Here is a 27,133-nt window from a genome sequence, read left to right as displayed (position 1 = left end):
ACAAAGTTGATACACTTTGTTAAGTCCCTTATTCCTAATTTGAATCGAGTTGCCTATTTTTCTGATGGATCGGCTGCTCAATACAAGAACAGGTTCAATTTTTCTAACTTGTGCAAGCATAAAGAAGATTTTGGATTAGAAGCAGAGTGGCATTTCTTTGCAACAAGTCATGGAAAGGGGCCTTGTGATGGTATTGGTGGAACTGTCAAGCGACTGGTGGCTAAGACAAGTTTACAGCGACCGAAAGAAGGCCATATCATAACACCAATGAGTATGTTTCAATTTTGTGTGGAAAACATAAAAGGAATAAATTTTGTGTTTGTGGGAGAAAGAGAAGTTCAGGAGGCAGATCTTCACTTAAAAAGCAGGTTTGATAATGCTAAAAGAATTTTAAGCACTAGAGATCAACATTGTTTTAAACCGAAGAACACATCAACAATACAATACAGCATCATTTCAGCATCGTTTGATACGAAACACAAAGAATATCCAATTGATGGCACTACTGGTGTTTTTAACATTAGTGACATCTCAGTAAACGACATTGTTGTGTGTGTTTATGATAACAGATGGTATATTGGTAGAGTTTGTGAGGTTTCTCAAGAAAACAGTGATATCAAGGTGGTCTTCTACACACCAGGTGGTCCATCTACAAGCTTCAGTAAAACAAAAGATGATGTTTTATGGGTGGAGATGAAGAATGTTCTAGACATTTTGAAACCTACAGAGTTCACTACTATAACAGGTAGAACATTTAATATAACTGAAGAGAAAAATATAGAACTCTCTCAGAAACTGCGGGTCAAACTTGTAAAATAAATCTGTTGCAGCTGACATTTTTTTTTTGTGGTTTGCAAATCTGGATAATGTAATAGGGTGAGTTTTATGTTTTTTATTATTAGCACTACAAATTGTTTTAACTTAAAGGTAAAATCACTAAAAGACTATGTGAACATGAGCCACTGTTAATTTTTATTTTCTACGTAAAATGCAACTTTTTACCCAAGTTTCAAAGCCTGTAACTTCTACACCTGTTTGAACCACAAAATGAAACTTGCAGAATTTGTTAAGTACCAGTAGGTGTACTAAATAGTGGAAACAGAAAAATTTTACCTGGTCCCCCTTTTGAGATATTTGACCTTGAAAAACTCAAAAAATGAAAATTTTAGAAGTTTAATGCAACAGAAAACCAGGAAGGAGTTTAAACCCACACATTATCTCATTTTTTCTGGAAAGTCTGCCATCCATACTTATTGCAAAAAAATATTTGCCCTGTGGTTCCAACTCCAAGTCACTTTAAAAAAATGTTCAAAATGGAATTTTTATAACATTTTTGACAAATTTCAAGGTCATTTCACATAAGGTTAAACAAAATTATATCTTTATTTCTAGACATTTTTGGTAACCATACAATGTTTACTTTACTTCAGTGAAGACCAGAACCTTCTATCTTTAATACAATGTCAACAATGACCTTTTATTGAAACCACTGCAAACCACTGTTAGAGCACGCACTTGGGAAGATATACAAGCCTCTACTGAAAATGGTGGCACACAAAAATAAAATGAATATGGTTTTGAACTACCCATTGATAAGGTTATATGTGGTAAAAATATTAATTTTTTTAAAAATAGTCGAGCAACCTCAACTTGGTGATTTCACACGGAATGACTCTGGGTGACCATTTTGTAATTGTTAGTCACATTCTCAGAAAATTCTCGCCATTGTATAAAGTTGTCTTGTGTGCTTGCAGGGTTCATAACCAGCCTCGCCTGCCAACATGAGTTACCAGATGCAGCCTCAGCAAGCCAGGCCAAGTAAGTTTTGAATGTAGTTATTATATGTTTACACTGTGTAAATGTTTTCCCTGAGATCCACAGGATTGTAAGCAACTGCACTATATAAACCCTGCAACAACTCTAAGTACGTGAAATTTCATGTTGATTGATACATACAAAGATACATACAAAATCCTTTTACTCAACATTTTTTTTAAGAAGTATCATAAATATTGAAAAACTACAAATTTTATATTGTGAAATTAGTTGATGAAAATCAATTATTTAATTTAGTGCAGTAAAAATAGTTTTATTTTATTTATATAATAGAATTTCTCACACATTTGGATTTGCCAAATATGTAGCTTTTATTTTGATGTTATGTAAAACAATTGTATTTGTATGGTAACCATTTGTGGTGTTAATGGCATAATGACCTGTGGTAATTCAGTGTGTATTGAGTTGGTTATGTCACCAGTTAAGCTACTTGAAAATTATTATTGGGTATATTTTGCTGGGACAAAGCTGCTGAAGCATGAAGCTGTAACTGTTTCGTACAGGGTTCATACACCTCATTGATATATTAAAAAGTACTTAATATATGTTTATTTGTATAAGGACCCTTTAAAACTCTTAAATTTCATTAATAATCCTTAAAAACTCCTTGATAAAGATTGATAGCAAGTAATGGATATATTTTGGAATTTTAATGTTCTTGTGTCTCCAATTTGGCAAAAAAACAACAACATTTGATCATGTGCAGTACAATTGGTGAATTTCAGGCTACATGATTAGAAGTTATATATAAAAAAAAAATTTGACATGTTTTTGCATAATTTGTATCTTACCTTTAAACTAAAAATGTGTATTTTACTGCCTTACTTTGATCTTAGAAAGTAAATGTTATTAGTGATCAAATAAAATATTAGGGCTGCAAATTTTCAGAGATTTCCGGAGATAAGTTTGGACAATAGTATATTGAACTAACTAAAGAAACTTTTTTTTCCCATGAACTATTCAACTTTGTTGTTTTCGTGAGGGATTTTGTGATGTACAAAAAGTTTCATACCACCTGATGGTGGTGAAGGCGGAGAAGTAAAGGTGTATTAAGAACTCCTTAATTTTTGATTGCACGAGAGGGTGCAAACCATGTGTTACAAGTGTAGAAGTTGCTGGTGCCTGCTCGTGCCGCCCAGATGTTTTAGAACGCGGTGCTTGTGGGGTGGTTTCGCAGTGTCCCACGGAAACTACCAGGGCCCCGGGGACCTGCCCATGGGCTCTGCGAAGGAGCAGACGCTGATGTGGCAGCAGAACTCGTACCTGGGGGACTCTGGCATCCACTCGGGCGCCACCACGCAGGCCCCGTCGCTCACCGGCAAGGAGGAGGACATGGAGAGCGACCAGCTGATGTTCGACCTGGACCAAGGGTTCGCCCAGGGCTTCACGCAGGAGCAAGTTGATGGTGAGTTGTGTTGCTGTGGGATTTACCTGCCGTTTCGGGACATGAGAACCTACCACTAACTACCTAGAACTAGAATTCGTGTATTTCCAAAACTGGCCATCTCCTCCCTCAGAACAGTTTTGCGAGAAATCGAGGAAAACTGTTTACTCAGTTCCATTATGTGGCATTCAAGACGGTTTATTAAATGAATATGGCCGCTTTTGTAACTAACTGCTCCTTATTCACTGTGAGTTACCATGGATTTTGATTTTCTAGAACAAATCCATTTTTTTTTGTGTAGATGGCCGGTTTTGGAAATACACGACTTATTTGAACTTTTCCAATACATAAGAAATACCAATCAAAACTTAAAGGGAAAGTAATTGCAATATAAAATATTTTTTTTTCCCAGAACTTTTTCATTTAACAAAGTAAAAGCAAGTGTCCAAGAGAGATATAGTTTATGCAGTTATAATTTATCATCAGAAACTTTATATGCAGTTTTTGTATTTTAAAATGTTCATATTATTTTAACTTCTGAGATTAAGTAAATCATTTTTGTCATGATGTCTCAACATTTAAATAAGCCTTGCAGCTTTTATTATCATGGAAATAATTATTTCCTCTGCAATGATTGAAGCTGTCTGCTTGGTTGGGTGTCGTTGCATCGGTCGTGAAACTGTTGTCTTGAACTGGGAACCTTTAATGCTCCACAAGAACTAACGAGAGGTAGGTGTGGTGTCAGAGATGAACCAGCAACTGAGCCAGACCCGCTCCCAGCGGGTGCGTGCGGCGATGTTCCCCGAAACACTGGAGGAAGGTATAGAGATCCCCTCGACCCAGTTCGACCCTGCCCAGCCCACGGCCGTGCAGAGACTTGCCGAGCCGAGCCAGATGCTGAAGCACGCCGTCGTCAACCTCATTAACTACCAGGTAAACACATTTCCGGGGGATGGTGGGTAGGCAATTTTTAGTTTTGAATCATGCCTTAAATGTCGTAAATCTGTTTTTAACTTTGTCAACATAGTTTTTTGATTTTCCACAATATTATGTCTTTGTAAGTAATTGTATTTTCATTGTTCTTTTGAATCATCATAAGTATACTCAGATACCTACAAGATGATAAACATTTGGTAACTGATAGTATAAAGTACTTCCATTATTAAGTATGAAAACTATGGGTTTTCTCAGGTACAGTGTAATGAGATTTCACTGAAAATATTATTTTTTTTTATTTTTTTTATTGTCTTGAAGGAATTGCAAAGCGGGTGTGTGCCTTAGGATGACGCTGACCTGGCGACCAGAGCGATCCCGGAGTTGATCAAGCTGCTGAACGACGAGGACCAAGTTGTGGTTTCCCAGGCAGCCATGATGGTCCATCAGCTGTCCAAGAAGGAAGCATCTCGACACGCCATCATGAATAGCCCTCAGGTATGTGACAATTTCACCAACTTGTAACTTTTGTTTTCCCTTTTCATAATCATATTTTATCCCGGTAGGTTGAAAAATAAATGACTAGATATAAATAATGATATTAGAAATCTGAGTTTGTGCTAATTTTTTGTTGTATTTGCGTTGTACATGGAATGTGTATTTATTCTGAATAAAAGTTTTTAAGTGTATTTAATAGTGTTAGAAAAATTATTCTTCCTGTATATACATTGTTATTTACTTTCAGTTTGTGGGTAAGCATTTAAAATAGTGGTGCACCGATGCGGATGCCGATGAATCGTAATCGGCGATTATGGGTACTTACCGATTAATTGTAATCAGCGATTATTTTAACGATTACTTTGCCGATTATTTACGTCCCGGCGTAAAGTAGGTTTTTACCGTGTAATATTTTTACACATTTTAGGACGAAATACGGTAATATTTGTATATATTACAAAATTCATCTAACTCCGTCATATCATAATTACAGTAATTTCGTTAAGTTTAATAAATCTCATTGCCTCGAACAATAAAAAATAAATTTTTCCTACACGTTTATTTACGTTTTGTCTTTTGTTCTGTCTTTTGTTTAGTGGCCTTGTACATTACCTATAGCCAGAGACGTAAAATAGATGGCACGCAGTCAAAATACCACACACAGTTGCAGTGGATTCTATGACAATCGATCTTTTCGAGTCGTAGTAGCGGTTCAAAATCGTGGTCCCGATACCTTCTAGTTTTTATCACTGCGTTTTACAAACTCGTTATGGGCGTCTTTGGTAACATTATCCGTTTGTTATTTGTATATGACGTGAAAAGTGAAAAGTATTTATATTTTTATATATTCAGTCAACATAAATAAAATCACATGTGCTAGAATTGGTTTTTAGTCATTTTTATGTAATTATTGTGAGATGGCGAGTAGGGAGAAAAAAAGTGAAGTGTGGAAACATTTTTCTATAAACTCAAGTGAAAAAAATAAAGCAGCATGTTTACATTGTTAGACGGTAATTTCTTGATGCAACCTTATGTGATAGTCGATAATAATGCTAGTTTTCCGCAACAAAAACTTACCCATTGTAAATTACAATTATTAGACTGTAGTTCAAGTTGTTTACAATAAAAAATATAAATAAAATTTAATTTCATTTACACTTTGTAATGACTTAATAGTGTAATTTATATATTTTTATACTGTTATTATAACTATTCTCAATTTTACCTAATCTTGTTATTAAATTCACATGGGAATAAAAATTTTTGTGTGCATTATTACACTTTAAAAAAATTTCTTCATTATAATCGGTAACTGAATCGGTATCTGCCGATTATTGCTCTCATAATCTGTAATCGAATCGGTAATTGGTAAAGTCATATCGGTGCACCACTAATTTAAAATATTTCTTATATTTTTACTTTGTAGCAAATTATATATTAAGTAAAATTCATGAATTTGTATTGTAATTGGTTTCTTTTATTCTACATCAGCATCCCACGTAGTCTACCAAATGTCACAGCATTGCTTTTTAGATTGAAATTTTTTCTCACGAGGTTTTTGATTCACTAATACAGCTTAGTTCATTAGTAAGCTAGGATAATATTGCAGACTGAGCAATGATGAGTAGTGATATGTTGGTGTAAACAAAAAGAATCTCATACAGTGGAACTCTGTATTTGCGTGCTCTGTATTTTCATTTTTCCGCTATTAATAACATTTTCTTTAGGTCTCATTTACATGGCATTAAATGTAATGCAACACTTCCCCTCAAATTACATTGCGGAAATCACTTTCTTTCCGCTATATCTTTATTCAATGTAAAAACTTGTTTTTACGTATATAAAATATGGTTAAATGTTTTGATCCTGCCATTTTCTTCATAAGACGTACAATGTACGTTATTATTTCCCATTAAGAAGTTGCCAATAACTTTGTTTCATAAAACTATGTTTTTTTAAATGTTTAAATCCATTATTTGTTAGGAAATTACAGTTTACTTATTTAATTAAGAAATAAGTTGTCTGATGTATAAATTCTCTTTCAGACATGTTTACAATTATTGTAGCCAGTGCTTATATAACTATGTTTGGTTGAGTTGATGCGATGCACACGTAGTTGAATATTGATACAGATAGTTTGCCAATTGCATGTAGCAGGCGCACTGTGAAACACCTTAGTTTTTTTGTACGTTTTTATTCAACCATATGATACAAGTACAAATTATTGTTTTGTTCAATAATAAATTTAAAATTTTGGTTGGGTTTTATGTGATGTATTTTAGGAATGGCTTGAGTGTTGATGGTATATTAGTAGGCTAGTTAACATTAAATTTTTCTTTAGTGTAAAGTGTATGTTGAAGGAATACATACGCAAATGTTTTGGATGAGTTTAAATAGTTTTCCCTCAATTTACACTTTATACTTATTCCTTTGTTTTGCTGTTGTTTTGCTGTAATGATGTATTGTCTGCCTTAGATGGTGGCAGCCTTGGTACGAGCCATATCAAACAGTAATGACTTGGAATCCACTAAAGCAGCAGTTGGCACTCTGCACAACCTCTCCCACCACAGGCAGGGATTGTTGGCCATTTTCAAGAGTGGTGGCATTCCAGCCCTCGTTAAATTACTAAGGTTGGTAATTCTGTTACGAAGTTATCCATTGTTCATATCATTTTTGTATGTCTGTATATTTCCAAATTGTTTGTAAAAGATACATTGTAAATATTTACCTTCCCTAGTTTTCTTAAACTGTTTAAAGTATTGACTGACTCATTTTGCCGAATTTGAAACAGCCGGTATGTAAATTTTGACTTCTTAGTATGGGTGACCACATTGGTAGAATGGAACAGCTGTTTGTCAGTATTACTCTCAAAAATTAAGTTCATATTTAAGAAATAAAGTTTTAAAAATTACTTTCTCAACGATAATGAACAATGGAAACTTTGTTGACATATATTTCAAAGTGATAAAATTCTTGTTAAATCTATGTAAAATAGCATCATTCATTGACTGTCATTCTCTGTTGATTAATTATGTCTATTCCTCGGTGTTATCAAGGACTTTTGTATGTAACTCTACCCAAACACCCACATGCATGCATATTGAAGTAAACGTTGTTTGATTTGCAGCTCCCCGGTGGAGTCGGTGTTGTTCTATGCCATCACCACCCTCCACAACCTGCTGCTCCACCAGGAGGGCTCGAAGATGGCGGTGCGGCTGGCTGGGGGCCTCCAGAAGATGGTGGCCCTCCTCCAGCGCAACAACGTCAAGTTCCTGGCCATCGTGACGGACTGCCTGCAGATCCTGGCCTACGGCAACCAGGAGAGCAAGCTCATCATCCTGGCCTCGCAGGGCCCCGTCGAGCTGGTGCGCATCATGCGCAGCTACGACTACGAGAAGCTGCTCTGGACCACGTCCCGCGTGCTCAAAGGTACTTGCAGTAGCCAGGGGGGGTTTTTAGGGGTTCAAAACACCCCCTCCCCCCGCCTAGCAACAAATATTTAATTAATTTCTTATTCGTCACTCAAACAAATTTCATATTGAAATTAATAAAAAAATTTTACCATTACAATATTTAAATTTAAGTACCGAAAACTGCTGAAATAGCACTATTTTACACCTTAAAATCCAATTTTTCCCGGGGGAGGACCCCCGGACCCCCGGACCCCCGCTTTAATACGGGGAGGGGGGGGGGCATGCTTCTTAACACCCCCCCATACACAAATCCTGGCTATGCCACTGGTCACTACCACCATCTTGTGCTTATTTTTGTTACTTGTGTTCTGTAAATTTACTATTACATTAGCCTTTAAAGATGGTAAGATGGTTGAGGGATACGAGAATTACTAATTAATTTGGTAGAGGAAGATCAGTTATAGAAGATAAATTAAACTCTTAACTGATTTGAACTTGGGTTGGTTTTATTCCATCTATGCCCTTCTAACAAGTTTTTTTCATGTTTTAGCATTGCTCTTAGTTAGTGAACTGACCTGCTAGGGCATTGAGACATTTTGTGTTGTGCACTGTATTTGAGAGCAAAGTGCTTTTTGGTTGGTGCTGTTCTGGAGCTTCTGTGCCATCCTGTTGTAGCCAGTCAACCCTAGTTGAATTTTTTTCTCTCTTCATGTTCCATTGCTTAAGTACTGTGATATTTTATTATAATAGTCAGTCAACCCTAGTTTCAATTTTTCCTCTCTCTTTATGCTGGTTTGAATTTTTCGGTCTACGCTACACTGCTTAGGTACTATCGAATGTCACCATAGTGATATTCATTTAAAGAGTGTATTTTGAAAATAATAACCATATCAAAGATTTGAAAGAGTATAGTTGAAAAAGTACTATAAATTCCACTCCATTCATTTCACACTGTAGTTGTGCCAGCTTGTGATCTAGTGTTCACAATAGGTGTTGCTACTGTGACAGAGTGAGTGAACGTGCACAAATGTGTTGGCAGTGCTGTCTGTGTGCTCGAGCAACAAGCCGGCCATCGTGGAGGCGGGAGGCATGCAGGCCCTGGCCATGCACCTGGGCCACCCCAGCCAGCGCCTCGTTCAGAACTGCCTGTGGACCTTGAGGAACTTGTCCGACGCCGGCACCAAAGTGGTCAGTCTCGCCTTCCTGCCTTCCTGACGTGCAGATTTTGTGTTTTCAAATTCCTTACGTTGTGTGTTTTGTTTTATTTATATCAGGTAAATGAGTTGCCATTTTGTCACTCGTTACCAGGAGTTTATGCATAATTTGTTTTGGGTTGTGAAAGGGGAAGGAATGGAATCGTTTTGCTTGGTGTTTGCTTTCAAATTCTTACCTTTTGTTGGTGGGAACAACAGATTTTTTTTTAGAATTTGATGGTGCGAAAATGATGGCGGGGGCTCCTCACCCGGCATATACCCCTGCTCATGGGGTTTATTGGGACACAAAAGTTTCTGTAAACACTTATAGAAAAAGTTTCTGTAAACACTTTTATAAAAAGTTTCACAAGAGACCTTAGATAGTCAAGGGTGTAAAATGTAATTTTTAAATTTTTCACTAAAATGGCTTCTGAAGGTTTTAACTTAACAATTGGTTTTAGACCATCGTTTGAACTCTTGAATGTGAGTAAGTTGCATTTTTCGCTGTGCACTGTTTAGTAAAACAGCTTTTCAAACTGACATATTCTTCTAAGTACTATCTTTAATCTGGGCTATCTTTAATCTGGAAATCAGGTTCTGATCGAGCCACTCACGTTCAGATTTTTCGGGGAGGGATTATGTTGCTAATTGATGTGTCCACACTCCAGGACGGCCTGGAAGGTCTGCTCCAGAGCCTGGTCCAGCTGCTGTCCTCCTCGGACGTGAACGTGGTGACCTGCGCCGCCGGCATCCTCTCCAACCTGACCTGCAACAACCAGCGCAACAAGGTGACGGTGTGCCAGGTGGGCGGGGTGGACGCCCTGGTGCGCACTATAGTGGGCGCCGGCGACCGGGAGGAGATCACGGAGCCGGCCGTGTGCGCCCTGCGCCACCTCACCTCGCGCCACGTCGAGTCGGAGATGGCGCAGAACGGCGTGCGCCTCAACTACGGCATGCAGGTGGTGGTGAAGCTGCTGCAGGCGCCGTCCCGCTGGCCGCTCGTCAAGGCCGTCATCGGCCTGATCCGCAACCTGGCGCTGTGCCCGGCCAACCACGCCCCGCTGCGGGAGCACGGCGCCATTCACCACTTGGTGCGGCTGCTGATGCGCGCCTTCCAGGACACGCAGCGGGTGAGTGGTGCTCGCTTGGTGATATCAGGGAGTTCGCGTCCTGGAAAGTCAGGGAAGTTGAAATCCATCGGTCTGGGAAAGTCGAGGAACGTTGCGTTAAAACCTGGAAAAATAATGGAAATTTCTTAATAATAGTAATTTGAGGGGGAAATGTGAGTGTTTGTTGAAAGAGGCATTATTTTTAGGGACAAGATTTTACATTGAATTGTAGAAATTTTGAATTGTAAAAATGGACGAGTATGCAATGCAATTTCTCAAAGTTGAGTCAGTCCAAAAAGTTAGGATATTAATATTATTTTAACATTTTTAATGTTTTCTAGGGGTGTGCAAATACTCGAAATTGCAAATATTCGTGCAAATCAAATATTTGATTCGATTCACATTCGAAACCAAATTAGGTATTTGAAATTTTCAAATATTCGAAACAAGTTTTTGAATGTATTAAAAATATTACTTTTGTTTGACAAAACGTGTGATATAATAGTATGTCGAACCTCGAGAAATCATTTTCCCGAGAGACTTAATGGAAGAAAAAAAACTGTAAGCGGACCTTTACTTACATCAAATTTTAGGTTAGGTAAATGGGCATGCTGAGAACAGTTAAAGCCAATGTAGCATGAAAATTATCATAAATGCGTACAATTTAAATATAAACTTTACGTGATGTGTAGCATAATTAATTTATTATATCCAGTTGTCCTTAGCACAATTTTTGGGCGAGCCATGTGCCATATAAAAGTGTAAAACTATTTAAAACAATGCCAGCGCATCAGCTTTCAATAATAACCTTTAAAAACTAATGCACACATACTCTTTGGTCACCATTCTATTAATTTTACTAATACAAATCTAGAGAATTTATTTTAACGATAGAAGAGTAAACGCAGCTGCCATCATGGCTACAGCAAAAAAGAAAACGTGTCCGTTTGTGGAGCAGCCCATGGCCAGAGAATTGTGTTGCTAGAATTGCTCCAGTGCAATCGCTTTTTAAACTACCGAAAATGTTACGTAAATAATTAGATAAAATTAAAAAGACACTATAAACAAAATTCATTAAAAATTATTTTGCCTTGACATGTTTGATTCCAAACGACTCTGAGAACAGAATATTGACCATGCTTACGAGCATTTGTAATAAACAACTCTTCGATATATTGATTGGTAATCGCTTGACTATTTATTGCGGAAAATAAAACTGATACATTAAAGATCTGTTTACTTTCATAAACTGTTTTTGCCGTTTTTAATTTTCAGAATAAGAAGTGAAGTTCAGAACGTTGTTTTTCTGCTTCTGGGAACATTGTCACTTCCAAGAGGCAATGCCTGGATCCAGAACATGTAAAGGAATTGGTCTTTTTGCACTGCAATTTACGTAATGTTGATGGCAAGGTGTAGGCTTGGCTTTTGATGAAGACATTTCTATACCACTGATTGTGTTTTATTACTAAAACATTAGAAGAGACACAACAATTTACATGTTACTTGAGTAATAAAAATGTATATGAAGCTAAAGAACATTACTCTTTTAAACAACAATTTATAATATGCCAAATTATTCAGATTTATACTTAGAACTTAATTAAAAAATATTCGCTATTCGCAAATATTTGCAATTATTTGATTCACATTTGATTTGCATTGAAAAAGTCACATTCACACAGCCCTAATGTTTTCACTCATAAGACTTTTTTAATGCTAGTAAATGGATGTTGTAAAAAAAACTGTGTACAAACAGGTTGCGATTCTGGTAGTCCAGCCCACCAAGCATCCGCAATTTGTTTACTGCACCACCAACATCATAACCTACTTAAACTTCTGGCGTCCATGCCCATTGACGTGGCTGCCAACCTAGATGTTTGCATGACAATGTCATACATTATACTTTTATTTATGGAATAATGAACTGGACACTTTTAGTAACTGTCCTTAAATGGAAGGATTTGCATCCCTCAGTTTATATAATACATAATTTATTATAACATAATAACATATCTTATTAACATAACCATTTTTAGAGCTTGCATGTGATCCTACATCTTTTATGGGGTTGCTAAAATTGAAAATGATCCATTTCTTCATGTTTCAGAAAGTTTAATCTATATTGTTTTAGCACTTGTGGGGAGAAGTAAATTAATTTATGTAAAGAGTGTCTACCTTCAGATTTGTAGGGCTCAGAAACCACCCAAAATTTTAACATTAACATGCGAGTCAGTTAATTATTTTTAGTTTTATTAATTTCGTACCTTTCTATTCAGTTTTTGTTATGTATGTTTTGCCCTTTAGTATTTTATGGCTCCTGTAGTTTAGTTTTTTATTATATTGAGTCTCGTAAAAAAGTTTTTTAAAATGATTTTTGTGTAGTAGGCCTAATTAATAAGGTTATGAAGAGGTATCAGGGGTATCACCATTTAAATTTTTCCATGCAGACAAAAATAAATTATAAATAAATTAGTAAAATGAACTTGCACAAAGGCATACTTGTGTGGGTGTGTAACCATGTGTGTATGTGATGCGGCTTCCAGCAAAGATCGTCGGTTGCCAGCACTGGCAGCCAGCAGCCGGGAGCGTATGCTGACGGAGTGAGAATGGAGGAGATAGTAGAAGGAACGGTGGGCGCACTGCACATCCTGGCTCGCGAGTCAAACAACCGCGCCATCATTCGCCAGCAGAACGTGATTCCCATATTTGTGCAGGTCAGTCCATTATTCCGACTGCTGTGGTGAGAATGCTAAACCACACTTTTGGTATGGAAATTGGAACATGTGTGAACAATGTGTCTGTTTAATTCATGCATTTTTTTTAGTTCAGACAAAATATATCCATGAAGCTTTAATTATGTTATTTTGTGTTTTGTGGGAATGATTAGAGCACATTACTTAATGACTACTTTCTGCTAAGCATTCATACACAACTAGCATACTGGGTTTTATTTGTAAGCAAAGAAGGGTGTTAAAACTTACTAGGGTAGCTTTATGAAGTGAATTGGTATTCAGATATTTAGCCAACAAAAAAAAAAAAAATATGCTGTAATATAATTTTTTGCCTAAACCTTTACTATTTGGGGAGCTAAAAACTAATAGAAATTCAGAGATCCATGTATACCTCTTAAAGCATTACATAGTTGGTGTGTTTTCAGGATAATAGTGAACATTTTGGACCAGAAACTCTTCCTGTTTTGTGCAGCTGCTGTTCAACGAGATAGAGAACATCCAGCGTGTTGCTGCCGGGGTGCTTTGTGAGCTGGCTGCGGACAAGGAGGGGGCAGAGATGATAGAGCAGGAGGGGGCCACTGCCCCCCTCACAGAGCTACTGCACTCGCGTAACGAGGGCGTAGGTGAGGGAAGCATATACCATGCTTGTATTTCATTCTTGGTGATCATAATGATTAAAACTGTAATTTTGCCTTAAAAAATTTTTCCTGGGCAAATGGCACTGGATCAAGAATTACTTGAGGTTTTGAATTTCATAAATTTCATACTGTTTCAAAAGGGAAAATGTAATTTTTATTGTCTAGGCCCAAATCTTGTAATTAGACATTGATGGAGTACATTAATAGAGGTGAACAACTTTCAAGGAAAGGAAAATACCACTTCACCCAAACCCATTATTATATCCGTATATTATTATTAACAACATTAAAATTTATATCATGAAAGACAAAAATAACAAGAAATAAAAGTAGATCATCCAGACACTACTAACTTTTATATTGTTAAATCATCAGGAATGTTATGTAGCACACATCTAACAAATGTCTTTACCTAATATGTGTTATTATTAATTATTATATCATTGATGTTTGTCAAATAAATAATAGTACGGAAAAAGAATTTACTATTTTTCAAATTAAAATGCTCCAGTTTTTCCGTCGGTAGAATTGCATGAGGTTCCCTCACAAGTTTTATGGTTTAAGAGTATTTCTTGAAATGTCTAACAACAATAATAAATAGTTATAGTTAATTTCTTTAACTTAAGTCAGTTAATTTTGTATGTTTTGAAAGTATACTTAATGTGTATTATCCCTATAAATAGTGTGTTCAGAAAAACTGGATGTTTATAACTTGCTGCTTCTCTTTTATACATTATATAATTGAATATACAATCATCCCTTTTGGGAAAATTTGCTTTTCAGGTTTGTAATAAAACATTTGACTCTTGAATTAACTAGATTACCTTCAAGTCATTCCCACATGTTTTATATCACAGTTAATCGTAGTAGCGCTATACTAACAATGTTCTGTTTTAAAATTCTTAATTTCTACATGCCATGTCCTGATGGGTCTAAAATGTCATAGTACAGCATAAACTATCACCATCATACATTAAACCCAATTTCAGTTTACCTAACCGTCATCCATACAGTAATTTTCCAATAACAAATAATTTCAGTAGTCTATGGCCAACAAAATTTGTTTATATGTATGGAAATGTAGCGTAGTTATAATGTGTAAGAGAAATAAAATATCAATTGTGGTTCTATGGTCATAGAATCACTGACTGGTGGAACTGTACAATGTTCATCTACCATTAAAATACAAATTCAAATCACAGGTAATAATGAAAATATAGTTCATGCTTCTGTTACCTTATTTAATTTATGATAACCACAAAAACAAACAAAAAGACTAATTGGCGAAACAGGGCCGAAATTAGCTATAGTTACACTCTAACTCAAATTATTCACTCATTTTAGTTTTTTATGATGGCCATGTACCCATTCGGTGATATTACAAACACATTTACAGCTAATTTCTACTCAATTTTGTCACTTTCATTTAGGTTTTATGTTGCTTTCGAGGTGCAAGTTGAGTCTATAGTTTCACAGATAAATGCAGCATTTAAGCTACTACTGTGTGACATGGTGGTAGAGCAATCAAAACAGTTGATTTAAATATGGTTTCAACCACAATTTTCACGTATCTTCCATAGCAAACCCGTGTCTTTGTGAATGTAGTCTGTGGTCAAAGCCAATTTTATTTATTTTTTTCAGATACTGGAATATGATATAGAACGATCAAATAACTATTTATTACGTGTTTAACTTCTATTAGTTTTGTTTCAAATTCTGAATAAAGTGCTTGTTTGCGATCGTGCCTGTGGATAGTTTGTATGCCACCGTTAATAGTTTGAGTTTGAACTGCTAAAAATTCTGCTTTTAAGATCGCAAGCATGTATTGAATCATGTTAAAAGTACAGTGCTTTTTGACAATGTGTGTGTGCGTGCGTGTTAGTGTGTATGTGTGTTTGTTTTTTTTTTTATGTACAAACAAATTTGGCACATGGGCATGTGTGCAACTGGAATTAATTTGGGAAATGGAAAAAAGTTATTTCCTGCCCTATGTTTCAGGAAAGACATGCTCCCTGATTTTTGGGAAAAACCGGGATCCCTTCCAGCTCTAATTTTCACCTCATTTTTAGGAGCGGGATAGCCAACCTTTTTTTTTTTTTTTTTTTTTTTCCCTACACTGGTAACTAGTGTAGTGAGTGGTCACTCAATTTGTTCTTTCACAGCCACATACGCTGCAGCAGTGCTGTTCCGAATGTCCGAGGACAAGCCTCAGGACTACAAGAAGCGACTGTCAATGGAGCTGACCAACTCACTATTCCGAGAAGACCAAAATCTCTGGAATGGAGGCGATCTCGGCATGGGTCCGGATCTACAGGTACGCTAGTATGGGGCTTTAAATTAGTTATCTGTGTCGCTTACTGCGAGCTTATATATTTAACTGAAGAGTAGTGAATTGGAGTGTACTAACAGTTTGTATTAGTTGTATAGAGATAGTTGAAAGTACATGCCGAGTTCATCATTACAGCTTTAAAGATAATAGTATGTGCCGATTACTGAATATGCATAGATTAACTGTAGTGTTAGCATTTGGGACTGTGCGCAGTGAGTAAAAAAGTTGAATGGTTAGGAATTAGGAAATTAATTTAATTTGTTTGGATTCTCTCCTAAGGTGATAAATAATTACTGAAATTTGGTCTTGGAAGAAATTTATGACTTCATTTAAATTAGTTTTTAGTTGACCAGGTTTTTTTATCTTTATTACAATGTTGAGGTATCAGGATAATGGAATAATTTAATTGTAGGCAAGAATGTGTACATAAATGCAGTTTTCATCTGTGCTTGAATTTGTGAATTTGTGCTGAAATTGCTTAAGAATTCTTAAATGGTGCATGATGTTAATACCTACATACAAAATTAATTGCTAGGATATGCTATAAGAAGTTTTTACGCATGTAAGCGTGTTACATGACACGTATTCTGTACATAATGTAATTACCAAATTCAGTTTACCACTTTGTGTGCTTGTGTGTGCGCATTGTTATGACATAGGACTTGTGGCTTGTGATGGTGGCGGTGTAACAGACTAACACAGGTGAGGCCAAACTGCGAGAAAATATTTATGGGCATCAGTGCAGCCAGTTGCGGTATGTCATGTTATAGTTGGTATCTTGCATGGAATGTATTGTGCACAGCTTCTAGGTTTTTCAGTTAATTGCATCAGTCTGCATGCTTTTTGTTTTACAATAGTGCAGGGATGCCACCAAGAATGGTTATAAAATCCTGTATTAGACCATAAAAAATCCTGTAAAATCCTGTAAGAAGAAAATTTCTGTAAACAGGTTTTTCATTTGCACCAACATTTTTTTTACAGCTAAGACACAGGAAAAAAAAAGTATTATAAGCATATTTCTTCAAAAATCAGCTTTTCCTTCATTCCAGTTGCATAAACCTATTTTATAATAATAATAATAATAATAATAATAATAATAATAATAATAATGATGAATGTAGATAAAAAAAACTGATAAGTTTACATGTAAAGAGTTAAGTACCAGTATGAGGTTCTCACAAAAATCACTTTAAAAATATACACACAGACACAAATAAAATTCGCCCACATGAGCTCTGCATCTACAATTTTGTTGTCTGGTTTGCTGATGAAAGATGTGAGAGAAGTACTACTTTGTTCAGCAGCCCTCTGATTTCTCTGGTGTATCTGTGTGCTTTCGTGACGCCTAAGATCTTTCAGACCACCCTTTTGAATGTTAGTCCGACCGACACAATGAACACACTGCAGTAAAGTCCGTTTTACCGGGTTTCAGCCACTTTAATTCTACTTTCCACTCACGTTTATATAGTTGTTTATACAGCGTTCAATCTGGAGATGCCTTGCGTTTTCTTTCCATTTCTTTCAATTACAATCTCCACAAAGATGCAAGCCGAATTTTTTGTACGTAACAATTACTTTAAAATTAAAAACAAACTGTAAACACTCCGTCAATCCATCATAGAAATCGTGATTGCGCGGTATAACAACACAGACTGTAAAAACACCGTCACAGATATCACTTCGCACAAATATAACTGGGCGTGTTCCGTTACACGCGCGAACGCACCATCGCGCAGAAGAGAGAAACAACACGGTGTCTAAAACAACTGTCATAGATATTACGATGCACGGTATACTTTCATCCGTAAAATAAACAAATGCTTCCAGAAATAAAAGGTAGAGCTTGGATTGTTATCATCTTAGAAAAACTGAAACGACGTAGCAAAGTGAAGCGTCTCTTGATGACATGTTATCTATGAAGTGGAGCGGGAGCAGTAAGTAAATATTTATGTTTGTGCGTTTGTCAATTAAAATATCCGTGATTCGAAGTGCTTATCCGTTAATTCGGTGTAACTCCAAAATATCCATGAAAACAGATAAAATCCATAAAAACGGCAACCCTGCAATAGTGGTATAAAACATGAGATATTAGAAAGGCTATGTATTCAAACAAAATAACAACTAAAGCAAATGTCAAATTATTAATGATAAAAAAAATTATATGTTAACATTAAATAAATGGAAATGGGTTTATGCATTGGTTATATTTATTTATCTCTGTTGTATATTCTTGGCGTTCTACAAAATATTGTGCAAGAACTTGTACATTTCGAGGATTTACAGGATTATCTACATCACTGATCCTGATCCAATTTAAAATTGAGAATAGGTTGGGTCAATTTTTGGATGTCACAGTTGTCAATTCTCACTGGTATCAGAATTGTTGATTCTTTTCATGAGATTCGAGGTGTTATGAAAGTGTCAGTTTTAATGTTTGTGTGAAAGATGATATCTTCGTATGTAATAAAACTTTGTTTCATTGCATTTGCAGTTTTCATTTTACACTCATGTTGATGTTGTATTTGTTGTGACAATTTGCGTGATTATTTAATCTATTGTACATTTTAATCAAAGTAAAGTGAAAATATCACATGATCAATTTGTTTGAGGTTAGGGAGGTAGTGTTAGTGTTATAAGTTGTAGGGTCTAAGGTGTAGTCATTAAGGGACATCCAATGTAATTTTCAAATTTTGTTCATTTAAATTAGCTCTCAGATGTTTAGCCCAGCTGATCTCATTGCAAGTTATTCTAACCTTGTAAATATAGAGTCAGCTCTCTAATAAGCCTATGAACTTAATGGTTCTCAAAAAAGGGGTATTAAAGGGTTACACCAATTGCTCACTTAGCACGTCTTCAAATTACACTAATTAATTTAGCGTGATGTTAATTAATTGCCCCAGTCTTGAATAGCACATCTGTAAATTTCAGTTAGCAAGAAATTGCTACGGGCGAAAAAAAGTCAGGCACAGTGCCACGAAGTCTGCTTCAACTTGGTAAACAACAGATCAACAGATGTACCGTGGCGCACAGTTTGCTATCTGTAAAGGGGGGGGGGGGGGGGGATGAGAGAGAGATGCATGCACAGGTCTGAATACGCTATCGGCTGTTGTACAAACATCAGCCATGGCAAGTTCAGTTGCTGCTATTGTGTGTAAAGGACCAAATGTTTTTACGTCCACGTGTGCGCCTCCAGTCCGTAACGTCGCCCGGCCACAGACTGAGACGTGATGTTATTGGAATCATGGCTTCCAAGTGGGAGTGTAATGCATCGTGTTCAAGTATTTGAGACAAAACTAGAAGTATTACGGCGTGCGAATGCCACGAAGGCCACAGTTGTGTTGGTCACACTTTAGTTTTAAGCAAGTTAACTGTGGACACAAGTAGCAGCTGCACCTGATAGCTAGTGAATTTATACTATAAATACTCGCAAAAAGTAGGCTTGGATACGTGCAAATTTTGTTTGCCTGGGAAATTTCCCTAACTAAAGAGTGCCATTTTCTCATGCAATATCTTTTTAAATCATCCTGTACCCAAATTGTTTTAGAGATCATATCGTTGCATCATTATTCATGGGAGGTGCTGGGTAGTTTCAAGTTTTATTTCTTCTTCTGATTAAATAAATCACAATTTGACATTCATAGAACAGAACATTTAGGGAATGGGGAAGAGTTTGTAGGAAAAGAGTTGGTTGCAAAACGTAAGGGTTAGGGGTGTGATTGGGGAGTGTTGGAGCGATCAGACGGGAGTGCAGCTCTTGAAGGATCGTCTTAACTCAAAGTGATGTGGGTTTGTGGGTGTGTGGTAACACACAGCAGCCGATGGATCTCATGTTTCTGCCCCTTTCCTACCTGCCAGCATTCTTGGCCAGATAGCATGTGCTGGCTGATAATGTGGCACTCGTCAAGAGTATCGTAGAGCATAGCACCCTAAATTGTTGTTTTTTTCAGCCAAATTTTTTCACTGTTCGTCTAAAAGAGTTTATTACTTTGAGAGGGTTGCTGTTTCCAGGGGTTTTAGGATTTTGAGTTTACTGTAATCTATTTTTAATCATGTGCAAGGAAAAGCCGGGGGAGGGGGGGGGGATTTGGAAGAATCAATTTAAACCATGGCATTAAAATTTTAAAACCTTTAAATCAGGAAACTACTTATCCTTTTAGGTACTTTCAAACTAACAAGTGTGTATGAGGGGAAAACACATACTCGTTCCTAGCTTGCAGGCATTCACTTTTTATAATGGTTGATTATTAAAGGTGTAAGGTAAGAATTTAACTTCTCAAGCTAACATTTAAGCAACAGTAAATGTTAACATTCAAAATTGACTGTTGATTGTTTTACATAACATTGTTTTTGATTGCATTACTAAATCTACATCTGTATGAATACTAATGTAGAACTGAGAGTAAATAGGCAGACCTTTTTTTGTGAATACAGTGTAGCCACTCTTGCTTGGAAACTCCAGCAAAAATTATTATTTTTTATATATATTTTTGTATATTTTTTGAATTTGATTGTATTTAGTTAGTAGTTCAGAAAATTATATTTTTATTTATAAAGTTGTTTTATTGTAGTTATTTGCAATTATAATTTTTTTCATCTTGTTGAAATACATTCATAATTAGTTTGTTATAGTAGTACATATTACCAATATTTGCAAATTATAATTTTTTTTATAAAAATAAAGCTTTTAAATTAAGTTTTATTTTGCTTAGATAGTGACAACATTTTTTCATAATTTTTTTAAAGAGGCTTAACATCTGGAATTATGTTAATTTAAAATCAGTTGTACATTAAACATTACCATTACATATTCATTTTGTCGGTGTATGAGCGGTGGGGGGAATACTTGTTCCTGATTGTACAAAAATGTTTATGGTTTGTGTATATTGCTCTGTGTATATGCGTGTGTGCATGCATGCAGTGTGCGTGCGTGCATTTGAGCACATTTGTGAATTAATGAATTAATGGAAATTTGAATATGGCTGAAAACTAAGATATTTCAGCAGAGTTTTGTCTAAAGTTGCACCCTGCCGTTTTGGCACTGCTGTTCAGAAATAGAAGTTTTAATATCAGTGCCGGGCGGCGAGGGATGTATGTGTTTGGCTTTCCTGTGTTGGGCCTCTTTAGATTGCTGTTTCTAGTTGGGTAGTGGTGGCCAGTGCACGTGTGTTTTTTTGACTGTTCTGTTTTGTCGCGTGCCGCGACCTACCCCATTGCAGGACATGCTTGGTCCCGACCAGGGCTATGACGGTTTGTATGGCCAGGGCCCCCCCAGCGTCCACAGCAGCCACGGTGGACGAGCCTATCACCAAGGTACGTTCCCGGCTAGCCTCCGCAGTTCAGGATTTTGATAATTGTCTTGTGTTCTCTACAGACTGCTCATAAGTACCTCACCTGTAATTTCTCAGAAGACCATACCTAGTTGGTGGGTGTTTTGGTTTGAAACAGTACACTAAGTCTTCAGAAAAAGAAAATTTATTTTTTTCAGACTGGTTTTCTATAATTTTTCATGACTTGATGAAGGTCCAAATTTTTAAATATTTTGTATTACACATACAGATTTCTAATTTTTACCTATTAGGTTGTGCACATACTGTGTTTCCATGTAGCCACAAAAAAAAATTGGATTTTCAATAGAAATGTTTTTTTTTGTATCAATAGGCTAACATGTCCCAATTAAAGAACCATCTCTTGGCAAAGTAAACAAAAACTGTGCTATGTATTTTGCTAACTTTAGCATCCCATGAGGTCGTGTATTTACTGACTAGTAATCACTGAAAATGAGATTGATTTAACAATTAATTTGGAATATTTGAAAAGTAAAGGGTTTTATTATGATTTAAGGTAACATTATGTGCAGGTAAAAAGTTAAAATAACCAAAACAGGATTGGGATTCTTCAAGACTAATTAGCACTTAATGAGAAAATGTACTTTTCATAAGGAAGTATGATGTCAATTCTAATTTTTGGCCTTTCCTAAAATATTCTGATCCTAGTTTGGATTTTTATTTTTTGGATTGGTTTTTTGAATCCCAATTCCATCGGATTCTATGCTATTAAAATTTAGTTCATTAAAATAATTCTGATTTGTATATACTTTGATACAAAAACACTTGAGCATCTTGATAATGTTCAACAACTACTGCAAAATTATTGTAAAATGATTTATTTGAACTTATTGGGGAGAAACCCCCCCTCCTCCCTCCTCCCTCCTTACTCCCCAGTTATTTTAATGAAATTATTTTACTACAGCAAAAAGTTTTTGTGTACGTTGTAGAACTAAAAAGTTGTTCTGCTTCAACTTACCATAAGTAATACCATTATTACTTGTTAAGACCATAAGAGCCAATTCAAACATGAATAATTAATATTTTAACATTTTAAGCTGGACTTAAGAAGACTTAGGCAATGTTTAATATCTAGAGACAAGATTTTGTGGTGTTTTTTTAAGACAAATTTTAAAGTTACGAAAGCAAGATGTCTGTGTTATGTGGTCTTAATTTATTTTACTCAAAATAACTCTGGAAAAATTTTCATAATTACTTTTGTATGACATGTACATTTAGTAAAACACTTAAATAATATAAAGGGAAAGGTTGGTTAGGTTTAGTCAGCTACAATAATTATATGGAAAATGTTTGTTAAAATATTTAAATTATGAAATAAAACATAGTTTTTAATTATGCAGCTATCCTATCTTAACCTAACTTAACCTTACCTTACCTTACCTTACCTTACCTTACCTTACCTAACCTAACCTAACCAAATCCAACCCAAACCCAACCCAAACCCTAACCTACCTAACCTACATAATCAACCAAACCTACCTAACCAACCAACCATACCTAACCAACCAAACGTACCTAACCTAGCCTACCTACCAAACCTAGCCTACCTACCAAACCTAGCCTACCTATCAAACCTAGCCTACCTACCAAACCTAACCTACCTACCAAACCTTACCTACCTACCAAACCTAAGCTACCTAACCTACCTACCAAACCTAAGCTACCTAACCTACCTACCAAACCTAACCTACCTACCAAACCTAACCTACCTACCAAACCTAACCTACCCAACCTAACCTACCCAACCACCTCCCTACCCCAACCACCTCCCTCACCCTACCCAACCTTACCTTACCTTACCTTACCATTTCTGTTCCTATTTACCTTATTTCTCAGGACCCCCTTACTATACATGTTGATCCAAAAATGTTTTGCGAACAGCAAAATACTGTGAAATTAAATGCAATCATTTATGCAGTCAAGTACAAAATTATTATTTATTTTTTTTTTGTTCAGCAGTATTATAAACACTTTTCTGCTAATTTCATTTGGAATTTTAAACCATTATTAACTTTGTTTTTATGTAGGTTTTTGAGTCGCAGCGTCCGTTTTGTTATATATACATACAAGGAAGCTGCTACTGTGTTATATGGTGTTAGATCGATTGTAACTCTCAATTTATACACCGTTGGAACTATGAAATTTACTTCTTTAATGGCCACTGCAATGGAGTGGCCGTGTTTTGTGGTGTAGGCCATAGTTGTTGACTGTCCTTTTTTTTTCCTCCAACTTAAGGTGCGTGTGATGAAATGAATACGATTAATATTTTGTTTTCAAGTTTGAAATGACAAAAATATGACATTTTTTAAATTGTCCATGCGATTTTTCCGTTACTGTTTAGGAGACAGTAGTGAAAAAAAAAACTTGAATACTTGTTGCATGTTAAAAATGTCTTATTGTTCATGTTTTTGATTATGAAGTTCCATCAGAACATTAAAAAAGGATATTTATATCGCAAATATGACTTACGGTGAGTAAACTCATGAGGTATGCCTTGTCAAATATTCCTTGCAACCATTTTAAATTTTTCACTTAACTCATGGTCTATGGTAATATGTTTGAAGAATATGTATGGAACTAGTTTGTCAATAATTTATCAGTATTTCGATTACCCTTCCTAAATATTCCAAAAATATCGATACAAAACTGCTTGGATATTTTAATGAGTGGCGGTTTTCCTAAATGTCGTAACTTCTTTTAACACTGCGAATAAAGAGCTATATGGTTATCTTTAATTAAAAACATTATTTTACACTTTAGCCTAGGGGAAAAATCTTCAAGGATAAAATTATGATAGAAGGATGATAGAATTACAGTTCACATATTACTTTTTCTACATCAATCACATTAAAATTTTCCACAAACATTCAAACACAATACAAAGACATTTTTGTAAGTTTCTTAAGTAAGGTCTAAGATTTTGTGCAATGCAAATAACCTAACCAAAAAAATAACACTATTTGTGCTCCTAATGTTTTTGTTTTAGAAAGTTAAAAAGAGTTTAAGAACTAGTATAATAAAGTTAATTGGAACAAAATAATAAAAGTCTTGTATTTTTTAGTTTTGCACCAGTTGAGTTACCCGAATGCATTTTTTAAAGATCCTTCCTCATTTCACTTGTTAAAGACAGCACAGAAGTAAAAGAATTGTATGCGTAAAAAAATAGTTTATAAGAACATAAATAATTGCAAATGAAATAATGTTTGTTTAGAAATTAAAATATATCTTTTATTTGTGTCAGCTTGCAAACATACTTAGATTTGGCTCCAAAGGAAAGAAAAAAAATGAATTGCCACCGTCTTGTATATGTTTTTCTAATGAACATAAATGAAGTTAAGCTAGGTGTTGCTACATGAAATTAGTGGCCTGCGAGAAATGTTTGGTGAAATGAAAACCTTTAAGCTAAGTTAAAAATCGTGGCATAACTTTCAGCGAAGCACAGTTACATAAGGATTAACTTAGCTGTGATGAAATTGGCCCTGAGTCATAAATATATGCTTCCAACTTATTTTTTGTGATGAACATGCAGCCTAGGTTTGTTGGTTGAATTCTGACTCATTCTGTGAAATATTTCATTTTAGTTCCTGAACCAAATATTTGTTACCAATTACTTGTTATGTATATGCCATTTGTAAAAAAATTCCTGCAAAAAATTGGTATTTTGTAGTTTAAGTATTTGCATGACTAATTCATTGTGGTCAATCACTAGAAGTGTATTTCCTGAATTGACACAGCTGGGTAAAGCATATAAAATATAAATTGTAAAAAAAAAATATATATATATTTTAAATTTTAAATATTTTTTTATAAAGTTCTGTAATTTGTCAAACCATTAAAATCTGGTGTCTTGACTGGTAGAGATGTACCAAGTTTATTGTCACCAAAAGTGCAAACAAATAAAGTAAAAATCAGTTAAAGCAAGTTCAGCATTTGTTATACATGTTATGCAAAGGTGTGAGTGAAGAACCATTAACCACTCCATTATGAGTACACAATCCTACCATACCAGGCAGTGAAAGTATTGTTACTGTTCTGATACCAAACCTTCACTATTACATTACAATTTTTGTTTCCTAATTTTGTGGGTTGCTAGTTATGGACAGCAACACTACAAAACCCTACATTTTATTTCTGAGATAGAACACAATTTTTTTTACTAATTAAGTCTTAATTTTTTTACTCTTCTTAAATCTAGATTTCTCAAATTAAGGAGGTTGTAATGTTTGTTGTAATGTTTCATCTAAGGATGTGATGCTGTCATTGTGTTACCATCCAGTGTACTAACATTCATATTTGTGAGCTCTTGTTTGTAGATGCTTTTGAATAGCGTAATTTTAGTTTATTCCTCTTTTGTAAATTAATGTCTTAGAAGTGCTTTAAAAATTGCATAATTGTGCATACATTTAAATTATTTAGATAATAGTTGTAAATAATGAATATTGCTAGTTAATATTCATTTAGTAATTTGATAAAAATCTACTTATAATATGAAAACAAGCTTTTATGCTTATAGCATAGCTCATTGCTTATTTGACATAAATCAACAGGTGTGAACACACTCTTTTTCAGCCACCAATTATGTTTATTCAATTCATTCTTTTTGAAGTATGTGCCGAGTTGATTTAAGCAAGTAATGTAATTTTCTAATGTGGTTAATGGTTATTATGGCTTTGCTTCCATACATGTTTACTCATGTGCATTCTGTGATTGTGTGAAGTCTTTTGAGGATAGTTCTGCTTGTGTGTGTGTGTGTGTGTGTGTGTGAGGTAAGCTAAAGGGCATAAAAATTTTTTTCGTGTGTCTGTCTTTAATCAAGATGATACAATCATGACTTTTTTTACAGGTACCTGCATACTTCTACATGTACTATTCAGTTAGTCTTTATGTAGCTAAGTACAATACCAATAAATTATCATTATTATTATTATTATTATTATTAAAGTAAGTTTTGATCAGATTCTTGTATATGATATCATGGTTTCATTAAACTCACAGCACATTACATTTTTACTGCAGTGGACTATTCTTACTACATAGGTATTAATGTTTTAGATGGTTGCCCAACTGTAAATTTTTCAACTTTCAATTCCATTTTGTGTTATTTATCTCTTCATAACTAATAAAAAAAAATACTATAACATTTTCTTGAAAAGCCCAAAGATATTCTGTAAGAAAATACTATTCACTAAACTGAACAATCAATTCTTAGTCATTGATGAAGCTGACATTGTAAGCATAATGTTGTGACCTCATATCCTTTCAGAAATATGTTCTCATTTTTTATGTGATTTTTCTGCAAGTACCTGTTTGTAAGTGTTTGTACATATATATTTTTACATTATTTTATCCATATTGCTGGATTTTAAAGTTATAAATAGGTATGCATTAGTTAATTCGTCAATGGTAAGTTTCCAAAAGGAGTGTACCCATGTTGAATTACAAATTACTTAATATAGATATGATGGTCTAGTTTCATTAAATGCAAACAATTATGTAAACAAACAGCAAGAAGTTAAATGATGGAGTTCCTGAGTATATGTTTTGTAAGGAATTAAAAATTACAAAAAAGTTGTTTAAGAAAATTTCATTCTTATTTCATTACTTCAAATCAAACATTACCTTTACTAGCACCAAACAAAAGTTAAAAAAATTTTTTTCCTAACATCAGTTGAAGTTAACTTAATTGTGTGGATATTAGTATTTTGTCGATTCTATTTTCCCAA

The 27,133-nt window shown here is 35.0% G+C and overlaps 1 protein-coding gene across 4 annotated transcripts in view; it reads left to right on the top strand.

Moving 5' to 3' along the window:
- Positions 1-27,133, top strand: part of LOC134530305 (armadillo segment polarity protein) — a 64,153-nt gene that overhangs the window by 31,353 nt on the left and 5,667 nt on the right. The window contains exons 2-13 of one of the 4 annotated variants that reach the window (XM_063365027.1): positions 1,755-1,818; positions 3,014-3,241; positions 3,954-4,153; positions 4,502-4,651; positions 7,127-7,281; positions 7,779-8,080; positions 9,104-9,252; positions 9,926-10,387; positions 12,910-13,080; positions 13,571-13,721; positions 15,899-16,050; positions 21,282-21,375. In XM_063365027.1, the coding sequence (XP_063221097.1) occupies positions 1,782-1,818; positions 3,014-3,241; positions 3,954-4,153; positions 4,502-4,651; positions 7,127-7,281; positions 7,779-8,080; positions 9,104-9,252; positions 9,926-10,387; positions 12,910-13,080; positions 13,571-13,721; positions 15,899-16,050; positions 21,282-21,375 (2,251 nt within the window). In that variant the 5' untranslated portion in view covers positions 1,755-1,781. The remainder of the gene's footprint in view (positions 1-1,754; positions 1,819-3,013; positions 3,242-3,953; positions 4,154-4,501; positions 4,652-7,126; positions 7,282-7,778; positions 8,081-9,103; positions 9,253-9,925; positions 10,388-12,909; positions 13,081-13,570; positions 13,722-15,898; positions 16,051-21,281; positions 21,376-27,133) is intronic. The other 3 variants (XM_063365028.1, XM_063365030.1, XM_063365029.1) reach the window with 3 other exon arrangements.

This window comes from Bacillus rossius, chromosome 3, assembly GCF_032445375.1.
Source record: "Bacillus rossius redtenbacheri isolate Brsri chromosome 3, Brsri_v3, whole genome shotgun sequence".
In the NCBI taxonomy this organism is placed as follows: domain Eukaryota; kingdom Metazoa; phylum Arthropoda; class Insecta; order Phasmatodea; family Bacillidae; genus Bacillus; species Bacillus rossius.
The sequence above is the reverse complement of the archived record's forward strand: the minus strand, read 5'-3'. Positions and strand labels throughout refer to the sequence as shown.